General features: G+C 39.5%; 1 protein-coding gene across 1 annotated transcript; it reads left to right on the top strand.

The window, feature by feature from the left end:
• Window positions 1-961: 961 nt before the first annotated feature.
• LOC139449290 (mitochondrial import inner membrane translocase subunit Tim21-like) lies at window positions 962-8,481 on the top strand. The gene is made up of 6 exons (XM_071230633.1): window positions 962-1,321; window positions 2,290-2,352; window positions 3,163-3,260; window positions 4,024-4,097; window positions 7,029-7,128; window positions 8,276-8,481. The coding sequence occupies exons 1-6, from the start codon at window positions 1,030-1,032 to the stop codon at window positions 8,363-8,365; spliced, it is 717 nt and encodes a 238-aa protein (XP_071086734.1). The 5' UTR covers window positions 962-1,029; the 3' UTR covers window positions 8,366-8,481.
• Window positions 8,482-12,910: the final 4,429 nt, after the last annotated feature.

Below are 12,910 nucleotides of genomic sequence, written 5' to 3'. Positions count from 1 at the left end.
TTATTGGTGTGTTAATTTGTTTGGCACGATCTAGGACACAAAGTAATAAAAAAAAAATTCTGTATGAATTTTACCACTTTGCCCGTTCCGTTTATCAGGGACCTATATACGATTTACTGGCTCACTACCCAAATAGTGTGAGCATCAGCGACCTCTAACCTAGATTTTGCCATAGCCCAGTTGGCTCATCTTCCCGAGGCAAGGGCGGTAACAGGTAACTGGACTATTATAACTGTTTGATTGGCATAATCGAAGTTGGCAAATAAGTAAGAAAAACGTACAACTTCATGAATAACAACTTCTGGTTTATTGCATATAGCGACATTTCGATGTAGATTCTTACACCGTTATCAAGCTGGAGTGACAACAACCAAGTGATGAGATGTATATTCATGACACGTGCTTTTATAGTCAGTTATCGCCCTCGCCTCGGGAAGATGAGGGAGCTGGGAGTCTGGTCAAGACTAAAATCGAATCCCTGAATAGACGTATCGTTAGCTATGGTAGCTTTGTTGATTCCATCCCTAACCTGAACATCCATTCCTCAAGACAACCGGGTTAGAACAGATCCCGAGAACTCCTTTGTTGTTCGTACGTGGATGCGATGGGCAGATACGGTGACGTGGTTGATTTCACCTGTCTTCGTACCGGTATGGCATGGTGATCAGAATATCAACAACTGGTTTGCCTCGCCCAGACTCGATTATTTACAGGCTGGCAATATTTTGCTGTGACATTGCTGAATGCGTAAATAGCATTCACTCAATCATTTGAATATCCATCTTTAACATATTCACAGTGTCCTCCTTATTGGTACTGCTTCTACGATCAGCGTAAAATCCAAATCACGCTTAGATTAAAGTCAAACTATCTGACGCTCTGACTCTTTTGTACTCGGTTTAACTAGTACAATTAGTTTTGGGAGTAACGTACCAAGGGTAGATAACTCTAATCTGGGGACGTTTCGACAACACGCGTTTGGGAAGATTACCGTCAATGCAATTTGACATTTAAGCATAAATCAAGGGAATGAATCAAACAATAACTAAATTGTCACGGCTACTTAAACATGTTCCATCAAGGGACAATGTCTTTCATTTTATACACAGCGACAGTATTTATTCTAGGACTACGTACAGAAGTTTGCGAACCGCATCGAATAGAAAACCTCTAGCAATCACATGTTTAAATGGAGACTTTGATTTAATAAGAAAGCTACAAAGTCAAAGGTTCTATGCAACCCAAAAACAGAATGGAAATAAGAAAGAAATTGTGAAAGCCAAAGAGGGTCCTTATTCGGGGTTGACACGCGGAGAAAAAGGTCAGTAGTTGTACCCACTTGCCCACTTAAAACTTTATATTACCTACAAGATTTGATCTGGCATAGCTGTTAAATCTTAGCGTTGTACTGCTCCACTTTTACTATCTGGCATTTACTGGTTGGTGTGGTCGCACATTACATAGATAGGAATGCCACCTAACGTAACATTCTTGCAGTCTAGAGGGATGCTGAGTCTTCACAATTGCTTGACAGAAATTAAAGATGGATTATTCAAATCCTGGCTCACCCAGACTTTATGATCATAGGTCTGTCAGTACCATATCCATATCCTCATCCACCTGTTGTGTGTTTTGCTAGTGTGGTAAATGCTTAGAGCTGCATCACTTCAGGCTTCCCTTCAACATCAACCTGACAAATTATACAGTGTCCTAACTGCCACTGCATTGACATACTTATCAATCCCTCACTTACTCTCCAGAGCAGTCAGATGTCTTCCACTTGTAAGGCTTAGACAAGAGTATAGTTTACCTTCAATCTAAAGCCTGCAATCCTAGGTTTATATTTGTGTGAAAGTGAAAAATATGTGAAAATATGATGCACTACTTCTTCTAGCCTTGTTATGAATATTATAAGTAATTGTTTGAAATACATATAGTCTCACTGCTTCAAAGGTGTTACTATGGATCGCTCCACATTTACAGTTCAATATTGAACTCACTCACTCACACACTCACTCCAGTCGCTCGATTGTCTGGTCCAGACTCGATTATTTACAGACTGTGCTCATATAGCTGGAATATTGACGAGTCACTCACTCACTCACTCACTCACTCACTCACTCAAGCCAACTCACTCACTCACTCACTCACTCACTCACTCGCTCGCTCGCTCACTCACTCACTCGCTCACTCACTTGAAACCCATCAGAACTGAGACAGATTACAAACATGCTGCAACATGATGTGATGATAACTGACTTGATGATGACTTAATCTCCTCATTTTCAGTGAAGGAAGCTGGAAAAGATATCTCCTATGGTTTGGTCATTCTGGTTGGCGTCGGTATAACAGGTATACTCAGGTTATGGTCTAAACCCGTTCCATGTATTATTCCATGGATTTCCAGTTCAAAATGCAAGGCACAGAAAAATATGATGAGACATGATTGTATAGGTTACATTCCATAAAGTGATATATAAAACGAAAAATAAACACTTGTTTTTTTGTTATATTTTGAGTGAAAAAACGTTTCTAAAAGAGGAACTATAATAAAAGGGTTAATAATGTTAATAATCCTTAGAATGACTGGCATTGAGTTTCATGTATCATTTCATGTATTATGTGATTCATATCGCATATTGTTACCATGGCTACAGCCCTATTCTGACAACATATGCTACAAACATTGTTTTTAGGGGAACTGGTGGCTCAGTTGTCTGAAGAGCCACAATTCACTGTGCAGAGTTGCTTCCTTGGGCGCTCCCATTGCATGTTCTCATTTTGAAGTGATAATGTATCAGAAAACAATAAGTACAATTTATCTTTCCTTCTGCTATGCATGTTCATGAGTTTCTTCCTTCTGAGAGAAAGAAATCATTGTGGACTGTTCAATATAATAATAAGCTTTTTGTAGGATTGTTTGTTTCCATGCCTCAATGCAGGGGGTAGATATTTTTTGTAAAATCTAGCTAGTCCATAAACATGATAAATCATTGATGGTGTATGTAGTATAACTAGGCTTTTGGAGAAAACAACCAGTTCCTCTAGATTTTCGTTTGTCTCATGCTAATGGATTAGTTATATCCCCAAAATGGCAGTAAAATCTTGTTTTCTAGACATTTGTGATAAATATAAATTTGTAAATGATTTTGATTGCCCCAGGGATCATTTTCTATGTGGTTGGCCGAGAGCTGTTCTCATCGCAGAGTCCAAGTGGTATATATGGAAATGCTTTGAAGAAATGTATGGAGAATGATCAAGTAAGTGTAGCAGCAGGATTCGTCGTGGTCATACTCTGCTCTGATACTCACCAACTAGACCAATACCAGGGAAGTTTGATCCTGGCCACAACTGTTAGGTGGTCAATGTACTTACCTCAAACATTGTTAAATCTAACACTACAAATGTATAGCTTTTGACTTAAATATGCAGCTGACGAAGCCAGTGGATCAGTTGAATGTTAGCTGATAATAATTAAGTTATGTCAACTTCTTTTCATTGATTTAGAGTTATGTTCTGTTAATATCATCCAAACATGAGAAACACTTGTGAACTATGACAAGTAGTGAGTATTCACTATTGTTATGATATTTACATTGGTCTAATGGTGTTCAAACTTGTCAAGGATTCAACACTAGTTCTGTCCCATAAGTCAAGGCTGGAGAACATTTGTTCGGGCGAGTGAAATAGCTTTAACTACTTTCCAGGATGGCTTGTTGTATTAATGTGACAATTTCTAAAACTAATTTCTTTGGGGAATCTTTTTACTCATTTTCTTTCCCACTATGCATGCTATGTGGGGTTTTTTTTATGAAAAGCAGGGCAGTGGGTAGCACAATGGCTAAAGCATTAACCCTTCAAGCCGAATGCATGGGTTCGATTCCCCGCATGGGTACAATGTGTTAAGCCCACCATGATATGTCTCGTATCTGGCTGTGTAAAATAATACTGAATTACTATTATCAGGTATCAAGTTCTACTCTTTTGTACCAGGGTATTTTCACAGTATTTATTGTGTTTCAGTTGATCAGTATGCTGGGTGAGCCAATGAAAGGCTATGGTGAGATGACGAGACGCCGGCGTAGAAGACATGTCAGGTAATGGTAGAAGTCAACCAGAATAATGGATTGTTGTCTCCCTTGGGTGAAGGTCATCTTGAAGATTTATGTCTATTCTTGTTTTTGAGGTTTATGTGTAGGTCTACCAGTATTTCTACTTTTTTTGGTATAGCTTTTAGCAAATAAAATGTAAAAAAATAATTTAAGTTACTTTTAGGCACCAATATCAGCAATCTTACCTGAAAGTAACCATGTTAAAGAAATAAAATTACATTGAAGTAATACTGATCACTTATTATAGTATTATAATAGGGAGGAGGGGGGTGGGGGGTTGGCCTAAGGACTGCATCATATTTTTTACACACACTCCCAACGGCACACCCCAGAACCCATTTCATGTAACATTTTCTCATGATAAATGACCAGTCCCTTAATAAGGTTCAAATTGCTAAGAAAAAACCCAAATTATTTGAGAATAAAAAGAAATGTCTTTTTTTCACTGGAGTCAACTTTGTAGTTTCAGTGTTGTAGCCATCAAGGTAGTTACAGTGTTGTCTTGTGTTGCAGCCATCATGGTAGTTACAGTGTTGTCTTGTTTTGTAGCCATACTGGTAGTTACAGTGTTGTATTGTGTTGTAGCCATCATGGTAGTTACAGTGTTGTAGCCATCAAGGTAGTATCAGCATTGTATCATGTTGTAGCCATCATGGTAGTTAGAGTGTTGTCTTGTGTTGCAGCCATCATGGTAGTTACAGTGTTGTCTTGTGTTGTAGCCATCATGGTAGTTACAGTGTTGTATTTTGTTGTAGCCATCATGGTAGTTACAGTGTTGTATTTTGTTGTAGCCATCATGGTAGTTACAGTGTTGTCTTGTGTTGCAGCCACCATGGTAGTTACAGTGTTGTATTTTGTTGTAGCCATCATGGTAGTTACAGTGTTGTCTTGTGTTGTAGCCATAATGGTAGTTACAGTGTTGTAGCCATCAAGGTAGTTACAGTGTTGTATTGTGTTGTAGCCATCATGGTAGTTACAGTGTTGTCTTGTGTTGTAGCCATCATGGTAGTTACAGTGTTGTCTTGTGTTGTAGCCATCATGGTAGTTACAGTGTTGTATTTTGTTGTAGCCATCATGGTAGTTACAGTGTTGTATTTTGTTGTAGCCATCATGGTAGTTACAGTATTGTATTGTGTTGCAGCCACCATGGTAGTTACAGTGTTGTATTTTGTTGTAGCCATCATGGTAGTTACAGTGTTGTCTTGTCTTGTAGCCATAATGGTAGTTACAGTGTTGTAGCCATCAAGGTAGTTACAGTGTTGTATTGTGTTGTAGCCATCATGGTAGCTACAGTGTTGTAGCCATCAAGGTAGTAACAGTATTGTATTTTGTTGTAGCCATCATGGTAGTTACAGTGCTGTATTGTGTTGTAGCCATCATGGTAGTTACAGTGTTGTATTGTGTTGTAGCCATCATGGTAGTTAAAGTGTTGTATTGTGTTGTAGCCATAATGGTAGTTACAGTGTTGTATTGTGTTGTAGCAATCAGGGTAGTTACAGTGTTGTATTGTGTTGCAGCCATCAGGGTAGTTACAGTGTTGTATTGTGTTGTAGCCATCATTGTAGTTACAGTGTTGTAGCCATCATGGTAGTTACGGCGTTGTAGCCATCGTGGTAGTTAAAGTGTTGTACTGTGTTGCAGCCATCATGGTAGTTACAGTGTTGTATTGTGTTGTAGCCATCATAGTAGTTACAGTGTTGTAGCCATCATGGTAGTTAAAGTGTTGTATTTTGTTGCAGCCGTCATGGTAGTTACAGTGTTGTATTGTGTTGCAGCCATCATGGTAGTTACAGTGTTGTATTGTGTTGTAGCCATCATGGTAGCTACAGTGTTGTATTGTGTTGTAGCCATCATGGTAGCTACAGTGTTGTATTGTGTTGCAGCCATCATGGTAGTATCAGCATTGTATTTTGTTGTAGCCATCATGGTAGTTACAGTGTTGTCTTGTGTTGTAGCCATCATGGTAGTTACAGTGTTGTCTTGTGTTGCAGCCATCAGGGTAGTTACAGTGCTGTATTGTGTTGCAGCCATCATGGCAGTTACAGTGTTGTCTTGTGTTGCAGCCACCATGGTAGTTACAGTGTTGTATTTTGTTGTAGCCATCATGGTAGCTACAGTGTTATCTTGTGTTGTAGACATCATAGTTACAGTGTTGTATTGTGTTGTATCCATCATGGTAGTTACAGTGTTGCAGCCATCATGGTAGTTACAGTGTTGTATTGTGTTGCAGCCATCAGGGTTGTTACAGTGTTGTAGCCATCATGGTAGTTACAGTGTTGTATTGTGTTGCAGCCATCATGGTAGTTACAGTGTTGCAGCCATCATGGTAGTTACAGTGTTGCTGCCATCATGGTAGTTACAGTGTTGCAGCCATCATGGTAGTTACAGTGTTGTATTGTGTTGCAGCCATCAGGGTTGTTACAGTGTTGCAGCCATCATGGTAGTTACAGTGTTGTATTGTGTTGTAGCCATCATGGTAGTTACAGTGTTGCAGCCATCATGGTAGTTACAGTGTTGCAGCCATCATGGTAGTTACAGTGTTGTATTGTGTTGCAGCCATCAGGGTTGTTACAGTGTTGTAGCCATCATGGTAGTTAGTGTTGTATTGTGTTGTAGCCATCATGGTAGTTACAGTGTTGTAGCCATCATGGTAGTTACAGTGTTGTATTGTGTTGCAGCCATCAGGGTTGTTACAGTGTTGTAGCCATCATGGTAGTTACAGTGTTGTATTGTGTTGTAGCCATCATGGTAGTTACAGTGTTGTAGCCATCATGGTAGTTACAGTGTTGTATTGTGTTGCAGCCATCAGGGTTGTTACAGTGTTGCAGCCATCATGGTAGTTACAGTGTTGCAGCCATCAGGGTTGTTACAGTGTTGTAGCCATCATGGTAGTTACAGTGTTGTATTGTGTTGCAGCCATCAAGAGTTTGAGAGTGGTGGCGTGAAACACATGAGGATGCGCTTCTATGTTGAAGGCCCGCATGGAAAGGCCACCGTTACCGCGGAGATGAAGCAGGTAAACATTTGCTTATGGTTATTTATGGCTTAATTATGTGATCATTCTTTGATTATTTCACATTTCTCAGACTATATACTTGACGCCCATTGACCTATGATCCTCATTAATCCTGGACCCTGATTATGATCCTCATACAGTTCTGATGGACACTGATTATGATCCTCATACAATCCTGATTGATCCTGATTATGATCCTCATACAGTTCTGATGGACACTGATTATGATCCTCATACAATCCTGATTGATCCTGATAATGATCCTCATACAGTTCTGGTGGACACTGATTATGATCCTCATACAGTTCTGATGGACTCTGATTATGATCCTCATACAATCCTGATTGATCCTGAGTATGATCCTCATACAGTTCTGATGGACACTGATTATGATCCTCATACAGTTCTGATGGACACTGATTATGATCCTCATACAGTTCTGATGGACTCTGATTATGATCCTCATACAATCCTGATTGATCCTGATAATGATCCTCATACAGTTCTGATGGACTCTGATTATGATCCTCATACAATCCTGATTGATCCTGATTTTGATCCTCATACAGTTCTGATGGACTCTGATTATGATCCTCATACAATCCTGATTGATCCTGATAATGATCCTCATACAGTTCTGGTGGACACTGATTATGATCCTCATACAATCCTGATTATCCCAGATTTCATCAAGGCGGTAAACGTCTTCAACTTGCATCCAGCACAAAGCTGACATGCCATGAGTCATGTGTGATACAACTTAAATACTCCATGCATTTCACTTGATATGATGGGTACAATGTAGCCCATTTCTGGAGTCCTCCTCCGTGATATTGCTGAAATATTGCTAAAAGCATCATAAAACCATACTCACTCACGATTTGATTTGAATCAAGATACCTGTTACTTTGAAAGTGATGGAATATCGCTAAAAGCGGCATAAAGCCATACTCAATCACGATTTGATTTGAATCAAGATACCAGTTTCTTTGAAAGTGATGGACTGAGTTTCAGGATTACAATTGCAGTGCTTGCTTCCCTGACTGCATTTGGCATTGCTGATGTTTTCATGGGTCAGTGCCCTGGGTCCCCTGTCTGAACACAGTCGTAAGTTTGTATTTATTCTTGAATTTGTCCATTGTTTCAGAACGAAGCAGGCAGATACGAGTACCGCTATGTTGTGGCTGAGTTGCAGGGCTACCCAGCACGGACTGTGTTAGTTGTGGACAATACGTGATACACACCCGTACATTGTGTGACGTGTGTGCTGACACCTCAGTAGTGACTTGTATAACTGTTAGCATCGCCGGAGGATGTTTTGTTTGATACAGTTTAAGGTGTGTGTGTGGACACCTTGTGTGTGCGAACACCTTTGTGGGCAGACACCTTGTTTCCAACTTTATCACCAAACCATGATGATTGTCAATTAACTTTAATTTCACAAACCATGCATACCCTACGGTGATATGACTAGCCATTTGTAATAAACATCAATAGAAAATGCGATTTCTTTACAAGAAAATCATGTCATAAGTAAAAACATTGTTCATACTTCAATCTCAACAAATCAGTTTGTCACATATTTAAATAATATCAGATGTTTATTTCCAATTCAACACCTCTCTGGATGAGGATCTGACAAACAGGATGTCACGTCAGGTGAACTCCCTGATCAGCATCGAGGCTGCTAAAACTCTGTACAAGTGAGCAAGTATTCAGACAGCAGTGTCTCAAAAATGAACATAATCAGGCAGCTTGGAATGGAAATATTAAAGGCTGCCTTATTTTATTGTTGATATCGTAAACACGACCACTTCAGGCATCATGAATTCTGAAGGAATATTTTTTGTCTGTGTGGTTTTCTTTCTAAACTGAAGTAAAGAAATAAAGTTTAAAACACTGACATCTAAATAACTCAAGAAAAAGGTTCTTCATTTGGTCTTGGTGGTCAAAGTTCAGTATCTGGGTTCACCTGCCTAGACTTTATATGAAGGCTTTGGCAGACCTTCATGCACATCTGATTTTAGTGAGATTTTATCCTTGAGATGTCAAAACACTTGTTCCATGACTCCAAAAACAGTCATAACATACTGAAAAGTTGAATTAGCAATTTATACTGTTTTATTACCCATTACAATGTTATACTAGCCAGTGAAATTTGCTACAAGGAAAGTGAGAGTGTCAAACACTGTATTTTAAACCAAAACTTTAACAAGACTACAGTGTGATGTACTGTATATACCAACTATGCTATGTTGTGTGTCATGTATACTATGCACAGGATATTTATAGTTCCATTGCTATTGTCAATTTACCAAAGGATCATATATTCTAGAAAATATACAATCATGCTTGATGAGGACTTACGGACGTACCATCTAATATTCTGGGGGAGGCGGGGCTCAAGTTCTGTTAGAGACAGGAGAGTTTTTGTTTCTACTTCAAAACTCGTTTTTCTGTGAAAGATGCCTAACAATTTTTAAAAATTTCTCAGCTCACTTTTTTCGGAGATTTTATTTTTAAATTTGGTAAAACCTGCTGATAATTTTTTTTTCTGGAACAAATTTGGGATGGCCAAACAAATCCCATGCCCCTCCCTAGAATATCAGATGGTCACACACCTTCAGTGTTTTGATACAAACTAAGGAATAAACTATATGAATGATTTTGATTTTTCAGTGTTGCTTTTTCTCATGCTTCAGAGAGTATTTTCATGAGTATTTTCAACATGTGTGAGTTTGCTGGTTGTGTGTCATCATGCCAAGCAATGTGGATCATTGCTCATGCAGACAACGCCTTGTTGTGCCTGCCTTCCATCTCTTGTTGACTGCCTCCGTGGTCTAGTGGTGGTAGAGTGTGAACCCGGAGAGAGCGGAATGGTCCAGGGTTCGATCCCCGGCCACGTCATACCAAAAGACATTTAAAAGATGGTACTTGTTGTTACCCTGCCTGGTGCTCGGCATTAAGGGCCTATAACAAGTACTGGACAGTGTACTGTGTCTGAGTGGGGTGTTCATGTTTAACTGCAGCATCGTATCTCAGTGAACTAGCACTATAAAATCAGCATAAGTGGGGACTAGCACAAGCAGCCACACACATACATGCATGCACATCCTGTATTTGTAAGTGCAATAATCTTGTAGGCCATGTTAAACCCCACTTCACCTCACCTCCATCTCTTAAGACGTCATATTTTCTTCAAGTCATTAGGATTTTAGTGTTAGTTTTCAGTCCTCAGGCATTTATTCCGAAAATAGTTCAGTCTCTTTAAAATCAGATCTTAGTTCTCGCTTTCGCTAAACAAATTAGCGGTAGTGAGAACTAAGATCCGATCTTAATCAGTCAGAAAATATTTTGATATCAATCCTCATACTTTTGTTTTGTGTCCTTCGTTATGTTTGACTACATATCCAGGTGAGCTACATCTACTTCATGAGTTGCTTTATTTATATTTTATCATAAATAATTAAATACAAGTTATTTCAAAACGTACCTAACGGTTATCTCAAATAGGCTTTTCACACACAGGTAAGCAATTTCCAATCAGCCTACCTTTGGAATTCACTACCACAAACACATCACAGTACCCAATGAAGTAATTTGTGAAAAATTGTTGCAAGACACGCCAGCGAAACAATGTCCTGACACGCCAGGGCTGGAATCATGGATTATGCATATATATATAGATAGATAGATAGATAGATAGATTCCTAAACGAGCCACCTATCTATACTGTTGTCATTACCAGTGTATGAAACGTTTTGATATGTCCTTGACTTGAAATAAATCGGTATGTAAAAAAGCCCCGCAGGAATAACGGTGGCGTATGAATACAACACCCGTAGCTGGTGATTTGATTATGGACTGTTTTCTCAAGGGTCAATAAAGGGCGCAGCTTTGTACGAGATAGACTATAAGAAACGATAATGTGCCAGTTTAAAATCATGTCTATTATAGTATATAGTACATACAAACATTACCACGCTAGAAACATCCTCATTCAACGAAAATCCAGCTTCAAACTCGTTGAGTCGTGTCATGGAACTGACTGGAATCCCAGACACTATCTATTCAATTTCGGAGCGGGGCACGGGTGGCCCAGTCGTCTATGGCACCGCAATTCGTTGTCCATTGGGCACGCCGGAAACCTATGATTGCTGGTTCGAATCCCGATTATTTTTCTAGGTTTGTCAGCACTATTCCCGTTCACGTGGGTTTCACCAAAGTGGTCAACATCCGAGACTTACATCGCTTCAGGATTTTCTCCCACATAAGCTGACACGCAGTGATATTACTGAAATACTGTTCAAAGCAGCGAATGGAATACTGTGAACACACAATGTCATTCAGAAAGTGGTCAAATGTAACAAATGTTGTATTTGGGATAACTCTTTCTTAGTAAAGAACATATATTTTTGGTTGAGTCCCATCCGGGATTCGAACACACACTGCCACAGAGAGAGGCACCTAATCACCAGCCCACAAAGTCATCGATCTAACCCACCGAGGCTTCCAAAATATGAAAGTCTGACAACTGACACAACCCCCCCAAAAAAAGTACCAGAATCTGTAATTTACTAAGAAAGTGTTATCCCAAATATAACAATTGTTACCATGAGTACTGTTATACCCAATTCACTCACTCAATTTCGAAAGATTGGCGAGATTGCATCGGTTGACGCCTGTCTACTTGGTCCAAAGGACGCTACTCTCATTAGCACCACGAGATGCGGGTGCCGTTTTGCAAAGCGATGTTAGCGCAAGGCTGTAGTTAACTTTTTTTACGGGGTGTGTGTGGGTGGGTGGGGGGGGGGGGGGGGGGGGGTGTTATAGGATTACTCATTTCTTATTCAAGTAAACTTACACAAGAAAAAATGTTTTCTTTAAAAGATCCAAGCGCCAAGGTGATGGTAACGACTCAAAGACTGGACATATTCATATGTTGTGATGCATGCGTGGTGCGTCTATGTATCTCTTGTGTTTTGTGAAATAATAGTAGTTCCTGTCGAGAGTAGAGAGTAGATATTGCAGAGTACAGCTGCACAGTGCTACCGACGCCGCCATTCGATAGATCAGCTGATGTCAAACATAGTCCAGTCCTCACGTGATGTCATTACGCAATATGTAATATTAGTGTATTGTCATTAATCGAGTGATCTCTTCACTAACGGCTGAGTAACAGAAGATCCTCAGTGACGTGATCTACGGCAAAGATCGTCCTCAAGAGACGTTGAGTTGCTGAATTCTAAGCTGCTCCCTCTTATCCCAGGCTTAGTACTGATCGAGTTACTCGCTAAGTGGTACAATTAGGGGCGACGTTTGGGGTAGGTTCTAACACCGTTATGAAGAAAGAGGTTCTAACACTGTACATTATCAAGCATGTGATATCATTTGTTTGATTACTTTTTAGAGCACGTCGCTCCTAATTGTAAAAAAGAACTTGTTCATCCATATATCGATCTTTACTTATTACCCCAACTACAAAATGCCTCTCGGTGTCGTGATTCTAAACATCCAATAAAATTCCAAGGAAGTATACGTGTATGAAAACAGGACAAAACCACCCTAGATGAATTATTATATTTTCATCCAAATTGTTAAAAAGTGTTTGTCGGGAGGCAATTTATTTTGTTATTTTGTAAACGAACCCACCAAGGCATCTGTGCAGATAAGAAGTAGTAGCGCTACATAACGGTGCAAACCCTCTCCTCCCCTGAATATATTTTATTTATCTGAATTTCATTGTTCATCCCTGAATCCCGAATACTAGTAAACACAAATC

Source organism: Haliotis cracherodii, unplaced genomic scaffold (genome assembly GCF_022045235.1).
Source record: "Haliotis cracherodii isolate W230 unplaced genomic scaffold, xgHalCrac1.p SCAF_10, whole genome shotgun sequence".
NCBI classification, from domain to species: domain Eukaryota; kingdom Metazoa; phylum Mollusca; class Gastropoda; order Lepetellida; family Haliotidae; genus Haliotis; species Haliotis cracherodii.
This window is presented reverse-complemented; position numbering and strand designations above follow the sequence as displayed.